A 25,716-nucleotide genomic window follows, 5' to 3' on the forward strand; every position below is an offset into this window, starting at 1 on the left:
CTAAGCAGTTGTATTTGCTGGTTTAGTTTCAAGTCCAAAATCCAAGGGAAAAAGCGGGTCGTAATGTTCGTCCCCGTAGTTCATAGGGAGCTGATCTACTGACTTAAACCAAGTTCTTGAAAGCTTTCCAGTAAACCCGTAATCCCCATATAAGACATCAGTCACACCCTGACCTTCACTTCCTAGGAGCCATGCAGCTACAAGAGCATCAACATCTGATAGATACGGTTCAATCAGAAGAGGTCGTCCGGAGATGAGAACAACAACACATTTGATAGAGCCACAAACGTTCTTCATAGTGCTCAAGCCAGGTTCAGGAATGGTTAAGTTAAGGTTGTTCCCCATAGTCTCTGCATATGGTTGCTCGCCAATAACAACAATAGCATACGAAAAGTCGTTAGACTTGACAAAATCAGCTTCAGGGTTTGCTTTGTAGATGATTTCAGTATCTGGGCCAACGGTAGATGGTATTGCATTGAGGATAGTAGTTCCTGCTCATTTGGTACAAGAGAACGATAACTTACGTAAATATAAGAAAGAACATAACCAAGTGAAGTGTATATAATGAATTTCACTGCTAAAGTAAAAGTAGGTTTTTACCAGCAGTAATGTTATTTCCTTCTTTTCCTTGCCATTCGATTGTCCAACCACCACACTGTAAGCCCAAATTGTTAGCGTGGCTACCGGCAACAAGGATTTTAGGTGCATCTTTGGGGAGAGGCAATAAGGGCTCACTGTCAGATTTTCCATTTTTCAATAGCACAAGTGATTTCCTTACAGCTTCCCTAGCCAAATCTCTGTGTTTCTGTTGTGCATAATATGGTTAGTCAACTACACGGTTAACCTTCTTAATATCCATACCCGTAAACTGAAATGCACAACCAAACTAACCTGGCTTCCAAGATAGTCGACGAAGCTGTAATCAGCCATAGGGCTCTCAAAGAGACCCATGATGAATTTTACCCTCAGAATTCTCTTCACAGCATCGTCAATCCTGCTCATTGGGATTACGTTCTTCTCAACGAGGTAGGTTAGATCGTTGATAAAATCAGTGTGGTTCATAGGAATCATGATCTGTAGATAAACCCAAAAACAGAAGTTATAGAACATCTAATCCAAATATCTATAAGTAACTTTTAGTTTATGTTAAAAGGGCCATCATACCATGTCAATGCCGGCATTAATCCCAGCCTGGACGGAGTAAGTATAGTTGGTTCCTTCTGGTGAAGTAATCCTGTCAATACCTTGCCAATCGGAAATGACGAATCCCTGACACATAATTCAAGCAATAAAGAAACAACAAACAGTCAGCCATGCATTCTTTTTTCTTGGTCTGGATTGGATAAATACTGGTCTAGTTCAAAGAGGGTTTATACCCTGAAATTAAGAGTGTCTTTGAGGAAATTAGTAACAAGGTCGCGGTTAGCATGCATCTTTTCACCGTTCCAGCTTGAGTACGAAACCATGATGGTTGATACACCCTTGATGATTGAATTGTAATAACCAGGCATATGAATACTGAGTAATCCATGCCAGTCAGTCACTGTGTTGTTCTCATTTATACCCTTTGTTGTACCACCATCACCAACGAAATGCTTTGCACAAGCAGCAACCTTATTGCTACAACACACCAAACAAATTAATAAAATTATATGTTCTTGCAATAAAAATAGTAAATGATTATGAAATCTTACTTTCCACCAATATAAGGAACTCCTTTTCGAGAATCCGCGGGAACATCCCCTTGTAAACCAAGAATAATCTCGGTCATTTCCTGAACAATCTTAGGATTCTCGCTGTAACTCTCATAGCATCTACCCCATCTCGGATCTCTACAAACCTACAAAAATATTAACAGAAAAAATAAAATAAAAAACACAAACCTCAATAAAGTAGGCATTCTCTGTATGTGCAAACTTCAAGAGCTGTTGCAGAACCAATTCTCTTTACATGTTCAGGGTCCCTGCAACGTGCAGGGAGTTAAAAAAATCTACTAGTTTTACAATTATTTCATATGAAAACCGAAGCAGAAAAAAACTACCTAGCACATCCTAACCCAACATTATGCGGAAAGATGGTAGCTTTATAAACATTGTTATTGCCATGAACAGCATCAATCCCATAGATCATTGGGATTCCAAGGCGACTAGACAGAGAACCATTCTGAAAATTATTCACCATATCAATCCATTCTTCAGCTGTAGCTTCGGCACGCGGCACACTGCCTCCACCACTCAGTAAACTCCCTGTCAACGCCAACTTTATGTTAATCCTGTTGCAGAGTTTTAAAGCTAGAGGCGAAAAAGAATATACCAATTGAGTAATCTCTCATAAGCTCAAAGGATGCAGCCTTTCGATCAAGCTGTGCCATCTGACCAATCTTTTCCAAGAGTGTCATTCTAGACATAAGGTCTTTAATCCTCTTATTCAGTGGCTGGCTCGGGTCTTTGTATCTCATGTATTCATTAGATTCAACCATGGTTGAACATAAACATAACAGCAGAAATCCCATTAAAGGGATCAAATGTTTTCCCATTGTTTGCTGTTGTTCTGCTTGTTAGCTAGCAATATAATCCCTGTTGGAAAGAAGAAGACAGAAATATTAAACAAACTTTGATACCGTCAACATCATCAAAATATAGATTTCACGGTATATCAACTAAAAACAAAGTTGCAGGAATAAAGCATCGAAAACAAAAAGAAAAAAAAAGTACTATTAGAAGAACTATGGAGATGAAAGATGAGGGAGTGTGAGTTATTTTTATAGGTGTAACAAGTGGAGAATTTAATTTTAAGTGGATTATGGTTGGATTGAGATTAAGTCATTTAACAGAATCCACATATATTTTCTTCCAAGTCTGTGACCGTTAATAATTATACGTTAATTGAATCAATTGATCCTGACCATTCACCAAGCAATTTCATTTCCCTGGAATTCTATTTGGATTAAACCAGATAATACATTAATAAAATTTGAGATAGACATATATTTTAGGAAAAAGGATAATAATAAATCAAGATCAAATGACACGTAAAAGTCTACCACATTTTTGATCTTAATTGGGCTTATGGTTTGGCAAGATCCTTGGGGTTTGGCACAGGCACAAGGCTTATATGAACTGATTAGGCTTCCCAATGTATCTGCTTGGTAGATGTAGTGGAATTCTTCATATTCTTGAGTGCTACCCACACTGCACTGTTACACTTAAAGCCACTTCCGAAAGCAATCTGCCAGATACGGTCGTTTTTACAAACTCTTCCCTTGGACTCGATGTAAGCCAACTCGTACCAAATTGAGCTGGATGAGGTATTACCAAATCTTTGAAGAGTCATCCGCGAAGCCTCAACATGAATCGGCAACAACTGTAAACTCTTCTCCAGTTCATCAATAACCCCTCTTCCCCCAGCATGTATACAGAAATGATCAAAGACAAGTTTGAAATTCGGGATGTAAGTCTTGATTTCTGATTTCCTGAACAACTTTTCAACGACCATCGTTACGGAAAAACGAAGTTGTTCTTTGACAGGGAGGACGAGAGGACCCAACGTGGTTATATTGATTTTAAGCGCCTCTCCAGCTATGCTCGTAACATCTTTGGATAGTGAAACACCCAAGACCCCGATTTTATCCTGCTCTTGGTATACACAAGTAAATGATTTGTCATCTAACCCACGGTGGGTTCTCACAAGATGAGCCAATTTATACATAGCACGCTGTCTATCTTGAGGCTTGTTCGAAAGAAGCATCACTGCACCACCAAGACGGAATAAACAGTTAGCTATCATCATAGATTTGTTGTCACCGGAATATACGAACTCTGGGTAACATTCTCAGTGCTCACAACAATCGTGTACGTGTTACGATGAACTTGAAGCAAATCCTTTGCAAGACCAACTGCAATCAGTCCAGAACTGCAACCCATTCCACTCAAGTTGGAGCTCTTGAAAGAATATCAGAGTAGAAAGCTGATGAAGAAAAAAAGGATTTTTATTACAATATTTTTGTTCAAGATACAGACAATAGAGATTCAGACAGTATTAATATTGAATTTAATACAGTACACAAGACCAAGACTAATATTGACTGAGACTTTTATTGACCATGACTATTTACCTTGACTAATGACTATTATTCCTAATAGCCCCCTCAAGTTCATACTGGCAGACACAGAAGTGAACTTGAAACACAGAAAATTAAGAAACATCTTTAAGAACAGCTAAACCAGTAAAATGAGAAGTAGAAACAGAGTCTTTTTCAGCATCAATAATAGAATGATCCAGTTCAACATCTTCAGTAATAGTGGTAGTTTTCAAAAGTTGTTGAAGTAAAGAAGAAAAAGCTGGGAAACAGGGACCTTTGGTAAAGAGATCTGCCAGTTGATGTTGAGAAGCAATATGTTGAACTGTAATAAAGCCATCTAACACCAAATCTCTGACAACATGATACTGCACCTCTATGTGTTTTTCCCTGGCATGAAACACATGGTTAGAAGCTAAGAAGATAGCTGAAGTATTATCACAGTATATTGTAAAAGGATAAGATACTGAAACATGTAATTCCTTAAACAGATTAGAAAGCCCTTCCAACTCAGAAGCAGTGACTGACAAACACTTGTACTCTGCCTCAGGAGAGGATCTAGACACTGTAGGTTTATTTCTTACTTGACCAAGAAATTAAAGAATCCCCCATAAAAACTGCATACCCTGAAGTATATCTTCTTGTATCAGGGCAACCAGCCCAATCGGAATTGGTAAAAGCTTTGATTGATGAAAAACCACTTTTCCTCAAAGTAATTCCTAAACCAATTGTGCCTTTCAAATATCTGAGAATTCTTTTCACTAACAAGAAATGTTTATCTGTTGGAGCATGCATAAATTGTGAAACATAATTCACTCCAAAAGCAATATCAGGTCTTGTCATAGTTAAGTACTGTAAACTACCTACTAAAGTTCTTTATTCTGCAACATTTGTAAGTAAAACTCCATCATGTATAGAAGCTCTAGACTCTTTGACAACTGGAGTGTTTGCAGGTTTACAATCCAACATGTCAGTTTTAGTAAGAAATTCTAAAACATACTTTTTCTGAGTTAAAACCATACAATCCACTGTTCTTGTGACTTCAATCCCCAAGAAATAATTCGAATCCCCTAATTGCTTCATAGCAAATTCAGAACTCAAAGATGTAACTAACTTATGCATAAGAGCATCATCATTACCAGTTAGAATAATATCATCTACATAAAGTAGTAAAACCATCACAGAAGAACTTGAAGTATATATAAACATGGAGTAGTCACAAATGGACCTGACAAAACCAAATTTGACTAAGAAATTACTAAATCTATCAAACCAGGCCCTTGGTGCCTGTTTCAATCCATATAAACTCTTCTTTAATTTAGACACATAATCAGGATGAACTGGATCAATGAAACCCTGTGGTTGAGCCATATATACATCTTCATTCAAATATCCATGCAAAAAAGCATTTGACACATCTAATTTTTTAACACTCCAATTATGTTTAACAGCTAGAACCAAGACAACTCTGACTGTAGTAAACTTCACAACAGGACTAAAGGTTTCAGTATAATCAACTCCATCTTGTTGATTATACCCTAGAGCCACCAACCTTGACTTATATCTATCAATTTTACCATCTGCTGTTAATTTTATCCTGTACACCCATTTACAGCCTAGAATATTCATATGCGGCTCAAGCTTAACAAGATCCCAAGTATCATTATCTTTCAGAGCTTGATTTTCTTCTTTCATTGAAACTAACCATTTAGGATTTTTAACAGTTGTTTTAAATGTTTTTGGCTCAGGGGGATTACCTAATAAAGATGAAAAAGCAAAAGGAATTGGATGTTTGACAGAAAGATGCATAACATGATTAGGATAAGTTTTTGGTTTAGAAATACCCCTCATAGATCTTATAGTAACAGTAGTGTGAGTATCAGAAGAAGTTACATCAGTAGGCAATTGAGATGTAATATTAGAATTTGCATCAGTGGATAGATCAGTAATAACATGAGAAGATGTAGTATCAGAATAAAAAGACAAGGAATTTTTAGCATAGTAAAATTCATTTTCTGAAAAGATAACATTCCTTGAAATATGTAATTTTCTAAGAATTGGATCATAACACTTATATCCCTTATGTTGAGAACTATAACCAAGAAAAACACATCTGACAGATTTGGAAGAAAGCTTATCTTGTCTAGATTGACCCCAAAAAGGATAACAAACAATACCAAAGACTCTTAGAAAGGCATAATCAGGCATAATTTTGTAAGGAATCTCAAAAGGATATTTATTTTGAAGTATAGGGAGTAGGAGTTCTATTGATTAGATAAGTGGCAGTCAAGAAAGCATCAAATCATAACTGTTTAGGACAAGAAGTATTAAACAAAATAGTATTACCCATTTCTGTAATGTGCCTGTGCTTTCTTTCAGCAAGGCCATTTTGTTCTGGGGTTTGGGGACAAGATACTCTAACATTAATACCATGAGTAGTAAGATATGTACCTAATGGACCTTTAATAAGCTCACTAGGACCATCAGTTTGAAAATTTTGAATTTTGGTAGAAAATAAATTTCCAGTTAAAGTTTTGAAATGAATGAAACATTTAAGAACATCATATTTCAGCTCCATTGGATAAATCCAATGAAACCTACTAAAATCATCAATAAAAAGGATGTAATACCTATACCCTTGCAAAGAAGACACAAGGGATGGTCCCCATTCATCACAATGAATCAGAGATAAAGGAACAGATACATGAGATAGAGAAGTGGAAAAAGGCAATCTTTTACTCTTAGCCAACTGACAAGGATGACAGATTTTAGAAGAATTAGAAGAATTTAAAATAATGTGTTTGGAGGAATGAAGTTGATGAATTATTTTAGAAGAGGGATGACCTAATCTACTATGCCATAATTCAGAAGAACCATGTAAAGCAGATAAAGCATGATGAAAATGAGAAGAAGTGATAGGATAAAGATTATTTACTATATTACCTTTAGCCAAAAGCACACCAGTTGTCAAATCTCTAATTTCATATCCCTTAGAATCTTGTTTAAATTAACAATTGTTATCTGTTGTAAATTGTCCTACAGATAACAAATTGTGCTTCATGTCAGGTACATGTAATATGTTGTGTAACTTAAAACTAGTGGAAGATACTTGCAAATTAGAATTTCCAAAAAGAGTTATAGGTAAAGACTTACCATTTCCAATAATAACTCCACCCTTGCCTTTATAATAAGAATTATTTTGAAGTAGTGAAGGATCTCCAGTCATATGCGCAGAAGCACCTGAATCTGAAAGCCATGAAGTAGATGAAGAAGGATCATCATTGACTGATAGAGTATCCATATGTAGACTAGTAAAATCCTGAGGAGCATTGTTGTGGATGCCAGTATTTCCTTGAGTATGAGATTCAGTGACACCAACAAAACCAGAAGTAGGAGGAGGATAATAACGAAAATGGCATCTGCTTGCATAATGTCCCCTTTTCCTGCATATTTGACATTCAACTTGAGAAAAGTCCCATTGACCTCTTCTAGTATCACCATTGTGTTGATAAGAACCATTTCCTCCACCAGTTCTAGTATCACTAGGTCCAACACCAGTATTTTTATTCCCATTTGATTTATTATTTGTATAAGGAGCACCAGACCCATTCTTCTTCTTATTTCCAGGATAAGAATTATAGCTAGAACTAGCACCACCTCTACCATAGAAAGCAGGTTGATGTTGAGAATCAAAAATAGCATTACTGTCCTGTGCTTGCTCAAGAAGCCATTGCTCATGTGTAATTAATCTAGCCTTAAGTTCACCAAAAGAATAAGGATTTTCTCTATTCTGAGCAGAAATCACAAAATTATCATAATCCCTGCCTAAACCATTCAACACATGCATCAATAAGCCTGAGTTGCTTACTTTTTCACCAATAGCAGCAAGAGAGTCTGCAATACCCTTAATCTTTTGCAAATACACAGAAATAGACAGATTTCCTTTTCTAATTCCATACAATTGTTGTCTTAACATATTTTTGCGAGCAAGAAATTGTGTTTTGAATGTTCTTTCAAGGAAATCCCAAATATCCCTTGCAGTAGTTAAACCTAATACATCACCAGAAATTGATGCTGTAAAAGTAGCTTTTAAACAGCTTATAACAAATCGATCCATTCTTCTCCACTGAACCCATTTTGGATTCAAACTAATAACCCCATTAAGCAAAATCTTTTCCTCGGGTTCTTGTAAATCCCCATTGACATCACCATAAAGATCAATAATGATCAAAACAGACTCAAATTGATCACGCCATAATAGAAAATTTGTATTATCCAATTTGAGAGAAACAAAATTCGAAATATTGGTGAATGGTATAGTAAAATTCACAGAGTTACCATAATCGGAGTTTTCTGCAGCGGAAGCCATATGTGTGTGATTGATAACGTTGTTGTTGTTTGAAGTATTCTTGCTACGCCTTGTACTGACTGGCATAACACAAAATTGCAAAAGAACAAAGAAATTTCAAGATTAGGTTTTAATCTTGAATCCAGCGAATGAGAAGATGTATTGATAAAAAATTGTTTGAGAATCAATCAGTAAAGATATTGAGAAGGTTGTTGTGATTGATGGAAAAAGATTTGTGAAAGAAATAGGTTCGGATCAGAACCTATCTGATACCATGAAAAAATATCAGAGTAAACACCTGATGAAGAAAAAAAATATTTTTATTACAATATATTAGTTCAAGATACAGACAATAGAGATTGGGACAGTATTAATATTGAATTTAATACGGTACACAACATCAAGACTAATATTGACTGAGACTTTTATTGACCATGACCATTGACCTTGACTAATGACCAAGTCAGTATTAATACTATTATTCCATACTTATGGATTATCATGGCCGAAAGGGAAGGAATAGGATTGAACAAACTACAGTTGACAACTAGAATACTGATATCTTGGAGGTTAATATTTGTGTTAGAAAACAAATTATCCAAAGCGCCGAACATGACCTGCTCCGCCTCTTTTCTGGCGGTGACCATCGAAGCGTCAGAAGGTATGCAGTGCAATGCTTGAGGAAGATAAGTCTCTTCTCCTAGCCCAGACCGCTCAAGAATCTTACGCTGAAACTCAAACGAAGATTCATTGAGATTACCAATAGCTCTAGCCAATTCAAGGTAGTATTGAGATGGGACTTGAAGGTGAGAAGGTGGTTGATAACATGCATGGCTAACAAGGTAGACAGGCTGAGGACGAGATGTTATTATTATGTAAAGCGTCGAACCTAAAACAATGAAGAGAGAACAAGTTAAAATATTCATCGGATTGAACTGAAATTGAAGCCAGAGTATATCTACGTTCTCTGACTTTATTCTAGCAGCTTCAATGAGCACCGGTATGAGAAAAAGAATAAAGATCAAGTAATGGCAACCAAACTTGAGATCCATTTGTAAGAAATTTGTTAGTTTATCATTTCCTCTCATTGTTTAGTTTCTTTTTTGTGTGCTTCTCTTTGTTCAAACAAAGCAAGACGCCAAGACTTATAGTTTTGAGTTTCGAACCCTAAAAATGGTGTTACTGCATGCCTACTTGATGATAAGGCGGTTTTGTCAAGGCAGAATACCCGTGTATGAGATTATAGATTACACTCCCAACCGTACAGTTTAAATATGCATGGGAGAACGCGTATTTAAGAAAGCGATAAGTCGTGTTTTTGCCAAATTGGAAAATTGGTAATTGATATCTGGACTCCAATTAATAAGCGGCAGCAGATCGTGGCCTTTTACTATACATGTCTTGAGAACAATGCGAGTACGAGATGTTCCTTACCAAAATGAAAAATCTAGCTAGTTGTATTTGTTGGTGTGGTTTCGAGTCCAAAACCGAATGAGAAGAGTGGATCGTAGTGCTCATCGCCGTAGTTCATCGGGAGCTGATCAACATTCTTAAACCAAGTTCTTGAAAGCTTTCCGGTGAACCCATAATCTCCATATAAGACATCAGTCACGCCTTGACCTTCACTTCCTGGGAGCCATGCAGCCACAAGAGCATCAACATCTGATAGATAAGGTTCAATCACAAGAGGACGTCCGGAGATAACCACAAGGACACATTTGATAGAGCCGCAAACGTTCTTCATTGTGCTCAAGCTAGGTTCGGGAATTGTTAAGTTAAAATTGTCCCCGTATTTCTCTGCATAAGGTTGTTCCCCAACGGCAATGATAGCATATGAGAAGTTATTAGACCTGACGAACTCAGGTTCAGGGTTTTCACTGTAAGCGATTTCGGTGCGTGGCTCGACAGCAGATGTTATGGCATCAAGGATAGTTGTTCCTGTTCATTCAGAACATGAGTTGTGTTTTCAAGTGACATAAGAAAGAAAAAACTAGTTAAATTGTACGATTTGAATTCATGGCTAAACATAAAAATGTACCAGCAGTGATGTTATTTCCTTCTTTCCCTTGCCAGTCGATCGTCCAACCACCACATTGTAAACCCAAGTTGTTAGCGTGTCTACCGGCAACAAGGATTTTAGGTGCGTTCTTTGGGAGAGGCAATAATGGCTCATCGGCCGACTTTCCATTTTTCAATAGCACAAGTGATTTCCTTACTGCTTCTCTAGCCAAATCTCTGTGCGCCTGTATTATAATATGTTAGCTAAGTATATAACCAACTTATCTAACGTCCAACTCAAACATGGCTAACCTGGCTTCCAAGATGCTTGACAAAGCTGAAGTCAGCTACAGGGTTCTCAAAAAGACCCATGGTGAACTTGACCCTCAAAATTCTCCTTACAGCATCTTCAATCCTGCTCATGGGAATAAGGCTCTTTTTAACAAGGTAGGTTACATCATTGATAAATTCAGTGTGGTTTATAGGAACCATGACCTGCAAAACCGGACACCAAAGAGGAAGCATTCAAACTTGATTAGTTACATGTAAGATTTACACTACAGATTTAAGTTTTTACGCTGTGGCTACTGTACCATGTCGATGCCTGCGTTAATCCCAGCTTCCACAGAATGAGTATAGTTAGCATGTTCTGGTGCAGTAAGCTTGTCGAGACCCATCCAATCCGAAATTACAAAACCCTGTCCATAATTCGTAGGATAAAACTTTTACGAGTCTAAGAAATGAACTTCAGATATGTGCATTAAAACTGAGTCAGGGTTTTGCACGTACCCGAAACCTAAGTGTGCCCTTGAGGAAGGTAGTAATAAGGTCACGGTTAGCGTGCATCTTTTCGCCGTTCCAGCTTGAGTATGAAACCATGATAGTTGACACACCTTTGATGATAGAACTGTAATAACCAGGCATATGAATACTGAGTAGTCCATGCCAGTCAGTAACTGTGTTGTTCTCGTTTATACCCTTTGTTGTGCCACCATCACCAACGAAATGCTTTGCGCAAGCTGCCACCTTAGTACTGCAACATCAAACCCAAAAAAAATCCAGTCATTCTTTTCTATGTTTTTTACTCCATCAATCAAATTATTTGAGAGTGGTAAAATTCTTACTTTCCACCTACATAAGGAATCCCTTTTCTTGAACTAGGTGGAATATATCCTTGTAAACCAGGAATAATCTCAGTCATTTCCTGAACAATCTTAGGATCTTCACTGTAACTCTCGTAACATCGACCCCATCTTGGATCTCTACATACCTATACCAAATTATTAAAGAAAAATTAAACATGAAACAAAATTGCCTAAAAAATGCACTTATTATGCATCATACTACAAGCTGTTTTTACCGCGATGCACGGGGCGAAAACATAATTTATTCCTGTAGCTCTAACTTCAAGAGCTGTTGCTGCACCAATTCTCTTTACAAGGTCGGTGTCCCTGTACCACCACAAGTCAAATAAAATGTAGTTTCTCCTAGTAGATATACAACGAAAACAAACACTTTCAAAATCAGAAATCAGTAGTAGTATTCTTCATACCTAGCGCATCCTAACCCAACATTATGGGGGAAGATAGTAGCTTTATAAACATTGTTATGGCCATGAACAGCATCAATCCCATAGATCATTGGGATTCCGAGACGACTAGATAGAGAACCATTCTGAAAATCATTCACCATATCAATCCATTCTTCGGGGGTTGCCTTAACGCCCTCAACAACGGAAGCAGTACTACCTTGACCACTTAACACACTCCCTGTCAATAACTTCAGCTAATTTTAATGATGTTAATGGGAGAAAAAGAAGAAGAAGTAAGATTTATAAGCATTACCTATTGAGTAATCTCTCAACATCTGTGATGTTGCGAATCGTTTATCTATCTGTGTCATTTGACCAATCTTTTCTTCCAGTGTCATTCTTGACATCAGGTCTTTAATTCTACTGTTCAGTGGCTGTTTGGGGTCTTTGTATTTCATGTATTCACTAGATTCAACCACGGATGAACACAGACATAGATACAGATATCCCATCAAAAGGATCAAACATTTCTCCATTGTTGCGGCACTTGTATGGGAGTAAGAGATAAACAAACAAAACAATGTACAAGTTCAGTAGAGTATAAGATAATTTGTGGAGCACAATAGTTGGGATTTAAAGTGACCAAGGATAGTGATTAAGGTGAGATCCTAAACTAGCTGAAGATGAGTAAGCTAGTTTGTTGTCACTGGTTACTTGAAAATAGCCTAGATTTTTGAAGCCTGAACAAGATAAATGGCCAATAAAACAAGATAAGTTAGAATGATCCAACAACTGAAGTGTCCGGATATTATTTCCCGCTATAATTTTAACTACCTCTTTGACTTGGTTTATTGAGGTGAATTCGACTGTTAATCCTTGTCATACAACAAAATCCGATATAGCTTTACTATATTACTTTTAACTGCGCAGCTGAAATAGGGTTCCAGACCCACACAACCGGCTCACGTTTATTTGACAGACACTTGGCTCGCAATGATTTTAAACTCAAGACTTCTATAAGATGAATAATTTGTTGATGATCTCAGATATTTTCTACTTCTTAAGAGAAAAACTATTGATTTCATTTTGTATGAAAACAGAGATTATGGACCGAGTACATTATATATATTAAAAAGAAGAAAAAAAAATCCGGAGAAAAGAACTGGAACATGTCGGGTTAACGACAGAGTACAAAACAAAAACCAAAATATTACACATTTACAAAATTCCCATGAGGGTAAACAAAAGAATGAATCCGCCATCTTCTTTTCACTCCCGTATACTCATGGCTACCCCTCCCTTCAGTTGCTTTAAGCCAAGTCTCTTGAATCATTATTTCGCTTTTTTGTGTAGGAAAGATATGGATCTTGAGCAATAGTCAGAACATCTGGCCTATCTGCTTGGTTATATGTCAAACATCGTCGAATTAGATCCTGTAATACATCAGAAGAAAGAACAAACACGTTAATGATATCGTATTGTCAACTACAAACCTCAGCTATACTAAGCAGTGAGATCAGGAGGGATGGGAAAGCGCACCTTTGCCTCACTTGAGACAGTGGGCCGTGATGGGAACTCTACCTTGCGTGCCCTTATTATAGTATCCTCACGCAGAATCCGCTCTTGTGTTTGGTCATGCCCAAATGGCCGTTTGCCAATTAACATTTGGTAAAACAGAACACCAGCTGACCATACATCCACCTATATTACACAATAACAGCATTAAGAAAGAGAATGCATGCTTATTTTATGAAACAGGGAAAATGGAGCTTAAACTCTCAAGTTCATTCCCGGTACATGTTTAACTAGATTAGCATATTTAGCGAAGCGGAACTTTTATATAGTTCACTGTTCACAGTGGCTGACTGTAGCTTTGTGGACATGAACCACAAAATCTTGCTTTTGAATTCAAACTCACGGATGAGAGATTTTAGAGACAAGAGATGTCCAATAGCTCATCCAAAAACTTGTGCTATGTTTTGAAATGCAAACTTCAAACACTAACCTTCGATGAAATAAGAGGAGTTCTGCTGAGCTCAAAGCATTCCGGAGGCAAGTACCTGTAAATGCAAAAGACATCATGATTTAGTAATATCCAAGATATTTATTTATTGCCAGAGAAAATAGAACAGAATGCGAATAAGGTAATTCTTGACTTTTTATAGTCTAGGTAACTACTTGATGGACTCACCAATAAGTTCCAGCACCCTGAGACGTAAGTTCCATGCCTTGCGATCCAACATCATCCTCCACTATCTTGCTTAGACCAAAATCAGTCACTTTAGCCACACCAAGTTCATCGAAGAGAACATTTCCAGGCTTCAAATCATAATGGATGATCTTTTGAGGTCTCTTGTTCAAGTAAACAAGACCTTGAAATATCTGAACAATAACAATCTTCGCTTCCCTCTCTGGAAGTACAGGTGTTCCTTTAAGAACTGCGTCAAGATCTTTCCCTAAGCACAACATTTCACAAGAAAAAAAGGTAAGATCCTATTAATGTTCTCCTAAAAAAATTAGTTTGAGAGGACTCGACGCATTTTGTAGTACATTGACTAACAAACAGTAAGGTTCTCCTAACATTAAGATCCTATTAATGTTCTCCTAAAAAGGTAAGATCCTACTACATTGACTAACAAACAGTATACGCAGATATATAAAAGGTTTATAAATTACCACTGCAATATTCCAAAACGGTGCAAAATGTGTTGTGGTCGATTTCAAAGATGTCCCACAGCCGAACAATATGATGATGCACCAATGTCTTATGAATGTTATATTCTCGAATAGCATGGCGAATATAACTCTGCTTCTTCTCTTCACTCCACTGTGCATTTAAACCATGAAGTTTACATGCCACGTATCTGTACTCCACCAAGTCAAATGCCTGCTTGAAAGTGCCAACTTCAAATCACTGCAAAAAAGTATATCCTCACAAATGCCTATATATAGGCTTGACAATGATCTAAGCAATCTGCTTTTCAAATTGTGAACCTTGGTAACATTTTCTCAGAAGATGAAATCACCAAAAGAAAAGATTCTTTTTATTCTTAACCTTAGAAACAAATTCAGGAGATGCAATCAATAAAACTAGCAGAAGAAATTGGACTTTTTTTTTTGTCTAGCGAAGCAGACAATAAGTATATACACTTGTGGAATGAGAAAGGGAGTAATACCTTGTAAACCTCACTGAAACCACCCTTTCCGAGAAGGTTCAATAGGGCATATCGGTGATTCAGAATTTGAAAATTGTTAAAACGAGATCCATCTTCATCACGAATACGCTTCATTTCACGTATCAGTCTGCCCTTCTCTAGTTCACAGCGATCTCTCTCCCGCAAAGAAACTTCTTCTTCCTAAAGCATATTCACAAGATGACCGTCAAAAAGTTTGTGGTGTTTACTTAATGATGTATATACATGGGAAGATAAGAAGAAACTTACACGTTTGATGCTGGCCAGACGAGTTTTACAAATTTCATCCTGGACGAGAAATTCCTCTTCTGGCATTCCTGTTTCGGCATCATTTCCGTCGCCCTTGTCTTCAGAACAATAGAACCAATTAGAAAACTTCCATCAACCAGTACAAGATCAGAATGCTAAAACCCCAGAAATGAGAAAAACCAGATGTAAGTAAATACTTTAAAAAACTGATAGGCTCTTGACAAAAAGACTGAAGTGACCATTGGGTTCTGTTACACCTTCAGGCTCCAGTTAAAATCCAAAACTATGCATATCCCACACTGACATCGGCAACATATTGATTCAACAAAAAGTGAAACGAATATTGACTATGTATAAGATAAGACAAAATACCAGACTGGCGTTTCTTCAATGACTTTCTGTGCCGCTCAATAGACTCCTTCATTTCCAATAAATGTTTCTTGAAGGAAAAAATATACGAACATGGAAATACATCAGCCTCAGGAAGGATCTTTTGGATAACTTGAAAGGTGAATAATAGGTTTAATTTTAAATAAACAAACAACATAGAAATGTGAAGCTAATAACAATATCATATCTGGAAATATGAAGCTGAAAGAACATACAAGATGAGTATTAAGGTCTTTCAGTGCCTGTCCATCCTCCCATGTTTCTGATATGATAGTGCCAGCTCTATAGTGTACAAGATGCCATAAACCAACAAAAATCAACCGGGTTAATGCATGACTAAGTTCTCCAAGGAAATTCAATTTTTAAAGTTAGATTCTTAAGATAAACAGGGAAATAGTGCATGCCTGCAGGTGCCCTAATTAAAAAAAGCATCAATCATACCTCAACACACCCACATTGCCAAATCTCAACGAATCCTGGCGTACTTTCATCCTTGCTTCTTGTCTCTCTGCTTTCGAGACAGATATTAGGAGCTCAGATACAACTTTTATTCTCTGGATCAGTCAAGAAAGGGAAAAGGCCGAACAGGAGTCAGGGACATTTGCTGGGTTACTAACCAAATAATCTTACTACAGTATAGAAATGTTTCTATACGACTTCAGTGAGATTTTTTCTGCATGTATCTAGTCACAGTTTTAAAGCTCAAAATAGGAGACAGATTACTACCACAAAGAACATCGAAACAACGTAAAACAGTACCTTTGGTTTTGTTTGCTGCTCTTGATCTTTAATGTCTTTCAATTCCTGAGTATATCAGAACAAACACAGATATAAGGCTGGTTTGATGTAATTTGATGAAAAACTATTTTATAAGCAAGCAACAAGAACTAGCCAATTACTTTTTTTAATTGTGAGGACTCCCGCTGTCCATCTGATCTTTCTTGACGCATTTTACGCAGTTCCTCTGTCAGAAGTGCAACTTCAGCCCGCAGGGACACATTTTCCTCCTAATTCATGACAGATTGGATATGATCATGACAAACTGTGTATATATGACTTTGAAACCCTCCAAATGATTATAAAGGAAAAACCGAATACATAAAGTTGTATCACTGGCCTGATCACGACCTTCATTGTGGGACTAAACAGAAAATGAATTATTGTCACAACACATACCTCTATGAAAGCTTTCTCATCCTTACCATGCACTTCTTTAGGTCGACTCTCCTTAAAAAGGAGCAAATAAAACACATTAGCTTGGAGTAGCCATCCCCAAATAATAGGAGCTAAAAGACTTGACATTATGTATCTAAATTTGATCATTTCAAATACGGTCCTTATTCTTGCTGCCGTTCACCCTAAGCTTGTTTTTTTGACAATTCTTCAGTGTTTCAAGAGTGCAACGAAGCTAAGCTTTCACGTAAGCACATATAGGTATATTAATGGGTGCCAATACAACAAATCTGCCCAGGCTCAGGCTCAGGCTCAGGCTAAGACCTTGCAAGATGTAAAGCAGATGAAGTGGCTACCTAAGTGAATACCCATTAATTATTCATGTGATGTTTGAAATGCTTTGCTTGCAATCTACCTATCACCACATCGAGCAGTAAAACAAAATCGTTACAGTTGCTTTACTAAGTAGAAAGTGACAAATGCCAACTGCAGAGCATAGTAAGGGATTCAAGTGAACTACCTCAGACCGATTATTTCATTCCTACCTAAACTTACGGTTTACAGTGGAAGTGAAATTTTATCTTTTATCTTACAAGGAAATTACCCTGTGGTACGTAAGTCTAGGTTGAAGAATGACTCTTTGCGCCAAACTGCACCAAGATGCAGGGTCCTGAAGAAACTTTTACAGTTTAATTCCCAAGAAAAACAGCTTAGCAGCATTTATCATTTTCTATAGCGAATTAAAGATGACATACCAGTAGACAAGAGCCCTGCAAGTGCTCACTAAAGATACTGAAATTTGTCACTAAGTTGCACGTGGACTAAGTAACTAACACTTGTGTCAACCTTTTGCAGCATAAGCCATTGTAAAGTGTTCCCTTATTAATGTAAAGAGGACTTATTTAACAAACTAAGCACTAACAAGTAGTATTTGAGAAAACAAAACTATACCGAGAATACAGTGTAGTAAAAATTTAACTATCCACATCAAGATGTCTGGTAATATCTGCCTATGACATACCTTATGCAACGCGTTCTCAGGTTGACCATTTGATGGTGGAGAAGCGGAAGGAGAAGCTTGTGGACGGACTTGATCATTAGCTTTTGAACCACGACCTCTGCCTGTACTAGAACGTCCCCTGCCACGACCTTGTCTTTTTCTTACTGTATCTTCAGAACCAAATTTTGCATCCCCTGTATCAACTGTTTTAATTCTTTCTTCGGCAGGTACCTGTTTTTCCTTGAGAATTAATATGAATTAGCTTCCCAAACAGAACCCAAACAAAGGGATATAGATAGAATAGACATGAGAAAAGAATACTTAAAACACATAGCATGCCACAAGTAGGATAGACATTCAGTTGAAAACATGGCACAGAAATGCCATGGTAAGCAAACATATGCATACAAGCAAAAATTACATGTCAGCTATCCCGTTTTCCAAGATAAAACCTACCTAAAGAAGAATATGGATACCCTAGTAACGTATATAAGAACGAGCAAGGCAGGTGGGCATGCCATCAAAACCAAATGCCGAATACAATCTTTCCACAAATAAACTAAATAAAAATAGAGACGGGTGTGTCATGATTATAACCAATTAAATTAGCACATTAATTACAAATTTGCTAGTAACAGAAAAAAGGTTTGAAACATGATATGGTCTTTATCAACATACCATAGTTGTAATTAATAGTAACTACTGTTTCATATGAATAAAAAAATAAGTGAAATCACATTCCCTGCAAAAATAACCCCCAGCTAATCTTTCACATGTATACCAGGTCCACCGAGATGATCCAGGGAATGAGATTGATTTAATCATCAGGAAGATCATGTGGGGGAAAAAAAAGAAATAAAGAAAACCGCTACACTCCACAATTCTAAGAGCATCCATACTGGCCAGTTAAAAATACGCTTCTAATTTTCTTTTCCTATTATTACATTTCCCCATGATCTGGGTATAAATGCAAAATTTCCCCAAGCGCGAAAGATCTAGGTCAAATCGAACCAGGTTTTAATGATATCTATAAATCCACATTAGACAAAACTGCGCCTGGACCGGCAAAATTTGAAGTTTTGCTTAACGAAGAAGCACATAATAAATGTTCGTCCTATCTTCAATTCTTTAGGTTCATTTCTTTCAGCTTTCTTTCAATGACAAAAAACTACAAGTGGCAGACGACCGTTATGGGTAGTTTATAAACTTAATCACGAATTGGCTAACCTATCAGTCGAGATTTTACTAGAATCACATAACTCAGCCAAATTCTGATGAAGTTAGATGTACTAGAACAAGGTGATATCTATATGACAACAGATACCAACTCGATAAAAACCGAAAGGACATAATGAAGACGGCAACATACATACTAACTTCAAAATTGTATTGCTCAACACAATCACTTCCAGCAAAATAATGAACGAAAAGTGCAAAGTTACAATTAAGACGAGTCATCACATCAAATTACCTGAGATTGTTGAAAACCAATCGACTGATCATCCTCTTGAAGCTTCAAACGCTTCTGAGGATTTGGTTGTATAAGAAACTGTGCTGCAGTCTGACATCAGGATACAGATATATCAACTTTAGAATTCGGTTCCCAAATATATATGGCCAATACAGATAATAAAAAACATGAGAAACCGACTAATACTGCTGATAATTAACGATGATTACATCAATAAGACCTCTTCATACGACTTTCACAGTTAATGAAAAGACAAGATATTAACAACCGAAAGACGTTGATATGTTCCGAACTGGTATATCGGATGGTACAGCAACAAACCAACACCTACCAAAACAGTTCCTATATCACTTGTAATTGATAACTTTGGTAGTGTCGAAAACAGATGAAAAAAATAGCTGCATGTGTTTCTGTAGCAATGTGGTAGCTCCTAAACCTATGACAGCTCATACTAAAACATAAAATCAAGATTTTGAGAACTACAATTTAAACCTATGAGTCAAATCAATGGGCAAGCAACTGAGTTATCCAAAGGTGAAAAACAAACAAAGATGACAAAGCTAAGCATGGAAATGACAGTCTATATACAGTTTCAGCAAATATAAAAGATAATGTACTAACATCCTCTTCTGAATCGCTTGAATATGATTGCTCAGGCATAGCTAGTTCTTCAGCAGCTCCAAATTTATTAACAGAAGACCAAGATGCTTGTACAGGGGTTGCCCCTTTTCCCGCCATCCGAGCTTCGAGTTTAGCAAGCTTCGTAGGCAAAGATGGGTCTGATTGATTCGAAGAGTTTGAAGAGAATTGCAGAAACAAATCATCCGACATGGTGAAAATCCAAAAGAGTAAACCAGAACTCCAGAAAAACCCTAATTCAAATCATCTAAAAAGTTCAAGTAGACTAAAAACAACTAATATAAACTAAAAAAAACCATAATGTGCAATTTTAGGGTTGACACGGAAGATAGTTGACAAAGTAATTGTCGCCCCCAGACACTTAAAGAAAATCCAGCCTATTGAAGAAAACCAGTGAGTTTTGAAATTTGGGTTTACAAATGCAAAAACGAAAAAGCTTTTTTTTAGAGAGAATCTAAGTAGAGTGAAAGTTTGGGGGAGAATCTGTAGAATCTGAAGAGGAAATAGCGATGAATATTACAGAACAGAAGGGGAAAATGAAACCTTTGTTATGTTTTTGGTTTTGGTGGGCTTAAAAAAGAGGCATAGAATTTCAAACAAGGTAACTTTGTAGGTAGGTTGTTTGTGATCTGGAGATTATTTATGAGGTGCGAATGGAGTAAGTTGGTGTGGGTGCGTTTTTGATGCCCTAAATCTGAATTCTTGTGTGTGTGATTTGCAAATTGTTTGGGTTTTGATTCTTTGCCTTTTTTGGTGTTAAATGTGGGGGGTGGGGATGTAGTGGTGTGTGCCGTAAGTTTTTTAACTTGGAAAATCATCATAGGATGATGATGGGATCATTGGGATGGGCAAGGGTGCAGCTCTAATATTGCCTTCACTGCTGCTTGAATGGGGTTTCTTTTGTGGACCCAAATACGTATGGTATGTGTCAGCCGCATGTGTAGGAGGCATTTTATTTTTATTTTTTTACGAAACATGAAATTTTATTAAACTACCATAGGACTATTACAGGAGAGTATTCGGTAAGGGAGATTCAAATACACATAGATCACAAAGCTAAGAAATTACAATAACATGACATTAAATAATTTATAGATTCGAATACCGGTTTATAAATTTCATGTCATGCAAGAATGAACATATATTAAGGTAAACAAATTATATAGAATAATTTGAAGAAAATAAACTATACTTTTGATGAAAATCAAGGTATAGAGAGAGTAGAGAGGAAGAACACGTGGAAAAGAAAAGAGAATCTACATTGTGTTAATCTGATTTATTCACAATTTTAATTAACATAAAACAGTGCCTTTATATAGGCAGTACATGATGTTAGCACTAAGTCACTAACACTTACATGCTCAACAGATTCCTAACTAACAGGACCTTACAACCCATGACTAATAACATTAAAACAACCCTAAAGACTAGGAATCACTATTACACAGTTACATGACCCTTAAACGTGTAAGTTATGTGAAGAACCACTAACAATATGCAAACCGGTGAACAGTAAGACCAAGTCTAAAACTCACTGATCAGTTTGAGTTTAACCAAAACTCCAACAGCCTCCCTCAAACTCAAACTGATAACACAACTTCATGTACCACCACACTACATGGCTTTACCGGCATATCCCATATGCTAAGGACACCTGATTGAATCATAATTGTGAAGACCATATACTACAACTTGTATAAACTTCACCGACAGACCACCTACTTCACTTGTAGGCTTTGTATGACTTCCCCGACATATCTTATCATATATTCGCTTCACTTGCGGCTAACCTACTAAACTTGTAGGTATCCATGACTTCCTGACATATCGTATCATAACTCCTCCTGCCACTTTCAATCTCCTTGGCTACTCTCGCAAACACATATCCGACACAGACGTCTTCCAACCACAGATTACAAGGCACCCACATGCTGGCTATTCATGGATTTCATAACTTAACTAACAGTAAGAAACTCACATATCCATAGCAACAAATCCATGCCTTTATCTTCCACCGCAGCAAACTGAACTTCCACTGTATCCATGCTGCGAAGAAATATGCAAACCAACACCACAATGCGAACACGCGCAGTGCCAACTTCATAAACACGACACAAATTATACCTTACTGGTAAACAAAATTATGCTACTTGAAACGACAAGTACTTAATTTTTAACTACTGACACCATACCTATAAAATCAACACCATTAATGGATATACCCAAACCATTAATATTTACTGAAAAGCAGAGCTTTGCTGAAATTATCTTTAGGCTTTACACGTCTTGCTCAAACTGCATCACTTTAGGTTTCTTTCATGCAGACAAACCCCCATCATGGTTTCATGGAGAAAAACTCCACATCAACAGACCATTACTTCGGTCATACTATGATACAACTGTATCACCAAAACCATTCTTTAACAAGCTAGAGAAGCTGCTCTTTCCCTGCTTGCTAATCAAACATGAAACCATATCAAGATAAATCCTACTTTACTTACAAGATTACCTTCAAACAGTTAACGAGCATCTCTGAAATTCAATCCAATTTCTCACAGGACTTTCATCAAACAGCTTCCGAGCACAATTCCGACTCTCCTAGGATGCTACCAAATTCATCAGCCCTTCTCGTCAAAACAGCATCAGCTACATGCAGATGATATTGGAAAGTCTCCTACCAATAACAACATCGAAACTCCAGGATCATACTTCCGGCTTCTTTTGACACACAAAAGAAACTAATCACAACACAATGAAACAAACTAAAAACACCCTCTCTAACTATCTATCCTCTCTGAAATTTTACTGATACCTCTCTCTCTACCCTAGCTCTGATACCAGATATTGGATATGAAACCAATTCTGAACACACAGAGAAATGAAGAAGAAGAAGATACTTGTATTATTTCTTATCTTCAGATACAATTTCAGGGAAAAACAAACACCTATTTATAGATGCTGGAATACTAAGAAACGTGTAAACAGAAACAACGACACACTACCAAGTAATGGCGACAAACTAGGAAGCACTACTGACTACTAACAGATACGACTTATTCTAGTAAAGACCTATTCAAAAGTACTAACATTCCCTCCCTTAAACTGAACTCACAGTAGCAGTTTAAAAGATTAGTTTGCTTGTTCAGTGAATGAACAAACTCCGAGTAACTTGCGAAGGTTCTCAAATGCATCAAACTTGAGAGGCTTTGTAAAGATGTCTGCAAGGTAATCTTCACTTCTGCAATGTTGTATATCAATTGTTCCATCATTCACCAGATCCCGACGATCGACGTAGTACGTCGGGCTATGCCTTTATGTTTGGGTCTGGAGACATATCATGGTGTTCAAAGAAGCAACAGATTGTGTCTTTATCAACCACGGAAGTTGAACACATTGCAGCTGCCTCTTGCGCTTATCAAGCTATATGGTTGAGAAGGTTACTCGCTGAAGTTCATTTCCCTCAAGGTATAGAGAGAGAGCATAGAGGAAGAAACGCCGAACAAGAAGAGAGAGTTTACATTGTGTTACTGATTCTCACACTTTTCATTAACTAGAAATTATGCCTTTATAGGCTACACTACAAACTCCATTAACCAACTAACTCAACTAAAAGAATCGCATTCGCAATAGCCAACGATCCTAATTACCAGGACACGTGATGGCTTACAAAACATTACAGGTTAAGGTGCACGTTGCACTTTTAACTCCTAGATAATAGGACAACTCTTCCACTACAGGTGGAGACAATGACCAATACGTTAACAAACCTATGACTAACCCATTACAAACTTAACGTGTGGATTTTATGTAAATCCACTAACAAATGACCACCAACAAACCACGACTTTGTAGTTTGAGTTTAATCAAAACTCCGACAGCCTCCCTTAAACTCAAACTACAATAAAAAATTCATGTGTTGTTCCATGAAAACTAGCAGAGATATTACCTATGCCTTTCCCAGCATATCCCACGCTGATTTCGTATTATTTGCAGACCTACCTACTTCACTTGTAGGCGTCATATGACTTCCCCGACATATCTTATCATCTCTTCGCTTCACTCGCGGCCAACCTACTAAACTTGTAGGTATCCATGACTTCCCGACGCATCGTATCATATTTCTTACTGCCACTTGAAATCTTCCAGCTGCTTTCGTCTTCAACCACTGCTACTATCTTCACCAACGGAATATTCCTTTTTTGGGATATAAATCCCCCATATAAGGACTACACAAGAAATCTTATATATCATGCGAGTCAAAACAAACAAGTTACAAAACTTTAACTACTAACCCGTACAATTAAAAACCAATATCACTGATGGACATAACCAAACCATTAACATCTACAGAAAAACATAGCTTGGATTTAACTTAGATTTACTTGGCTCTACTCGTCTTGCTCAAACTGCGTCACTTTAGGTTTCATTCATGGAGACAAATCCCCCCATCATGGTTTCACTCATGGAGACAAACTCCACCTCAACAGACCATTACTTCGGTCATACGATACAACTGTATCACCAAAACCATTCATTAACAAGCTAGAGCTGCTGCTCTTTCCCTGCTTGCTAATTAAACATGAAACCAGATTAAGATAAATCCTACTTTACTTATCAGGATTACCTTCAAACAGCTGATGATCACATCAGAAATTCCAGCCTGTTTCATTCAGGCATTTCACCGAACAGCTTCTGAGCACAGTTTCAACTCTCATACACTGCTACCAAATTCACCAGCCCTTCTCGTCAAACAGCATCAGCTACATGCAAATGATATCGGTAAATCTCCTACCAATAACAACAGCGAAACTCCAGGATCATATTTCCCAGCTTTCACCTTCTTTTGACACACAAAAGAATACTTAATCACACAACAAATTCAAAATAAAAACACTCTCTAATTATATATATCCTCTCTGAGATTTTTCTAACACCTCTCTCTCTACCCTAGCTTTGATACCATGATGAAAATCAAGGTATAGAGAGAGAGCATAGAGGAAGAAACGCCGAACAAGAAGAGAGAGTTTACATTGTGTTACTGATTCTCACGCTTTTCATTAACTATAAATTATGCCTTTATAGGCTACACTACAGACTCCATTAACCAACTAACTCAACTAAAAGAAGCACATTCGCAACAGCCAACGATCCTAATTACTAGGACACACGATGGCTTACAAAACACTACAGGTTAAGGTGCACGTTTCACTTTTAACTCCTAGATAATATGACAACACTTCCACTACAGGTGGAGACAATGACCAATACGTTAACAAACCTATGACTAACCCATTACAAACTGAACGTGTGGATTTTATGTAAATCCACTAACACATGACCACCAACAGACCACGACTTTGTAGTTTGAGTTTAATCAAAACTCCAACAACTTTACCTTTGGAAAACTTTTAACTCACATTAATTGTATTGTCTTGTTTTTTCTCATGGTAAAAAGAGTAGATTTATAGGTAGGTAGTCAAATCAATTTTTTTTAGATTTATATGCTGTATTTTTTATTTGAGTGACTACCGAGACTTTATGGAAATCTAGAGATTTATGATGATTCTGTGAGAGAATTTCAGAAAGTCTTTGTGACTTATATTTTTGTGATTTGTAGAGGCAAAAACATGTATAATATCCAATCA

At 37.0% G+C, this 25,716-nt stretch overlaps 3 protein-coding genes and 1 pseudogene across 5 annotated transcripts; all 4 read right to left on the reverse strand.

Moving 5' to 3' along the window:
* LOC113312828 (beta-glucosidase BoGH3B-like) lies at positions 1–2,536 on the reverse strand. The gene is made up of 9 exons (XM_026561565.1): positions 2,314–2,536; positions 2,042–2,246; positions 1,918–1,963; positions 1,695–1,840; positions 1,377–1,620; positions 1,165–1,269; positions 892–1,074; positions 601–805; positions 1–491 (listed from the first exon to the last, which is right to left on the reverse strand). The coding sequence occupies exons 1-9, from the start codon at positions 2,534–2,536 to the stop codon at positions 1–3; spliced, it is 1,848 nt and encodes a 615-aa protein (XP_026417350.1).
* A 587-nt stretch (positions 2,537–3,123) lies between these two features.
* Positions 3,124–9,514, reverse strand: LOC113312829 (annotated as a pseudogene).
* Positions 9,515–9,739: 225 nt separating this feature from the next.
* Positions 9,740–12,656, reverse strand: LOC113307901 (beta-glucosidase BoGH3B-like). 2 transcript variants are annotated; one of them, XM_026556370.1, is made up of 9 exons: positions 12,269–12,656; positions 11,977–12,172; positions 11,785–11,875; positions 11,549–11,694; positions 11,214–11,457; positions 11,018–11,122; positions 10,737–10,919; positions 10,465–10,669; positions 9,740–10,364 (listed from the first exon to the last, which is right to left on the reverse strand). In XM_026556370.1, exons 1-9 carry the CDS (start codon positions 12,489–12,491, stop codon positions 9,874–9,876), a joined length of 1,884 nt encoding a protein of 627 aa, XP_026412155.1. In that variant the 5' UTR covers positions 12,492–12,656; the 3' UTR covers positions 9,740–9,873. The 2 variants fall into 2 exon arrangements, with proteins under 2 accessions (XP_026412155.1, XP_026412154.1); XM_026556369.1 differs by having other exon boundaries at positions 11,977–12,193.
* A 364-nt stretch (positions 12,657–13,020) lies between these two features.
* LOC113313410 (serine/threonine-protein kinase TOUSLED-like) lies at positions 13,021–20,850 on the reverse strand. 2 transcript variants are annotated; one of them, XM_026562177.1, is made up of 16 exons: positions 20,054–20,850; positions 19,433–19,522; positions 17,983–18,201; positions 16,965–17,015; positions 16,688–16,795; positions 16,548–16,592; positions 16,230–16,342; positions 16,004–16,070; positions 15,771–15,837; positions 15,399–15,496; positions 15,132–15,311; positions 14,632–14,842; positions 14,147–14,411; positions 13,961–14,015; positions 13,495–13,656; positions 13,021–13,388 (listed from the first exon to the last, which is right to left on the reverse strand). In XM_026562177.1, the coding sequence occupies exons 1-16, from the start codon at positions 20,261–20,263 to the stop codon at positions 13,266–13,268; spliced, it is 2,064 nt and encodes a 687-aa protein (XP_026417962.1). In that variant the 5' UTR covers positions 20,264–20,850; the 3' UTR covers positions 13,021–13,265. The 2 variants fall into 2 exon arrangements, with proteins under 2 accessions (XP_026417962.1, XP_026417963.1); XM_026562178.1 differs by having other exon boundaries at positions 17,983–18,192; positions 20,054–20,849.
* Between the last annotated feature and the right edge of the window lie 4,866 nt (positions 20,851–25,716).

Source organism: Papaver somniferum, chromosome 9 (genome assembly GCF_003573695.1).
Source record: "Papaver somniferum cultivar HN1 chromosome 9, ASM357369v1, whole genome shotgun sequence".
NCBI classification, from domain to species: Eukaryota; Viridiplantae; Streptophyta; class Magnoliopsida; order Ranunculales; family Papaveraceae; genus Papaver; species Papaver somniferum.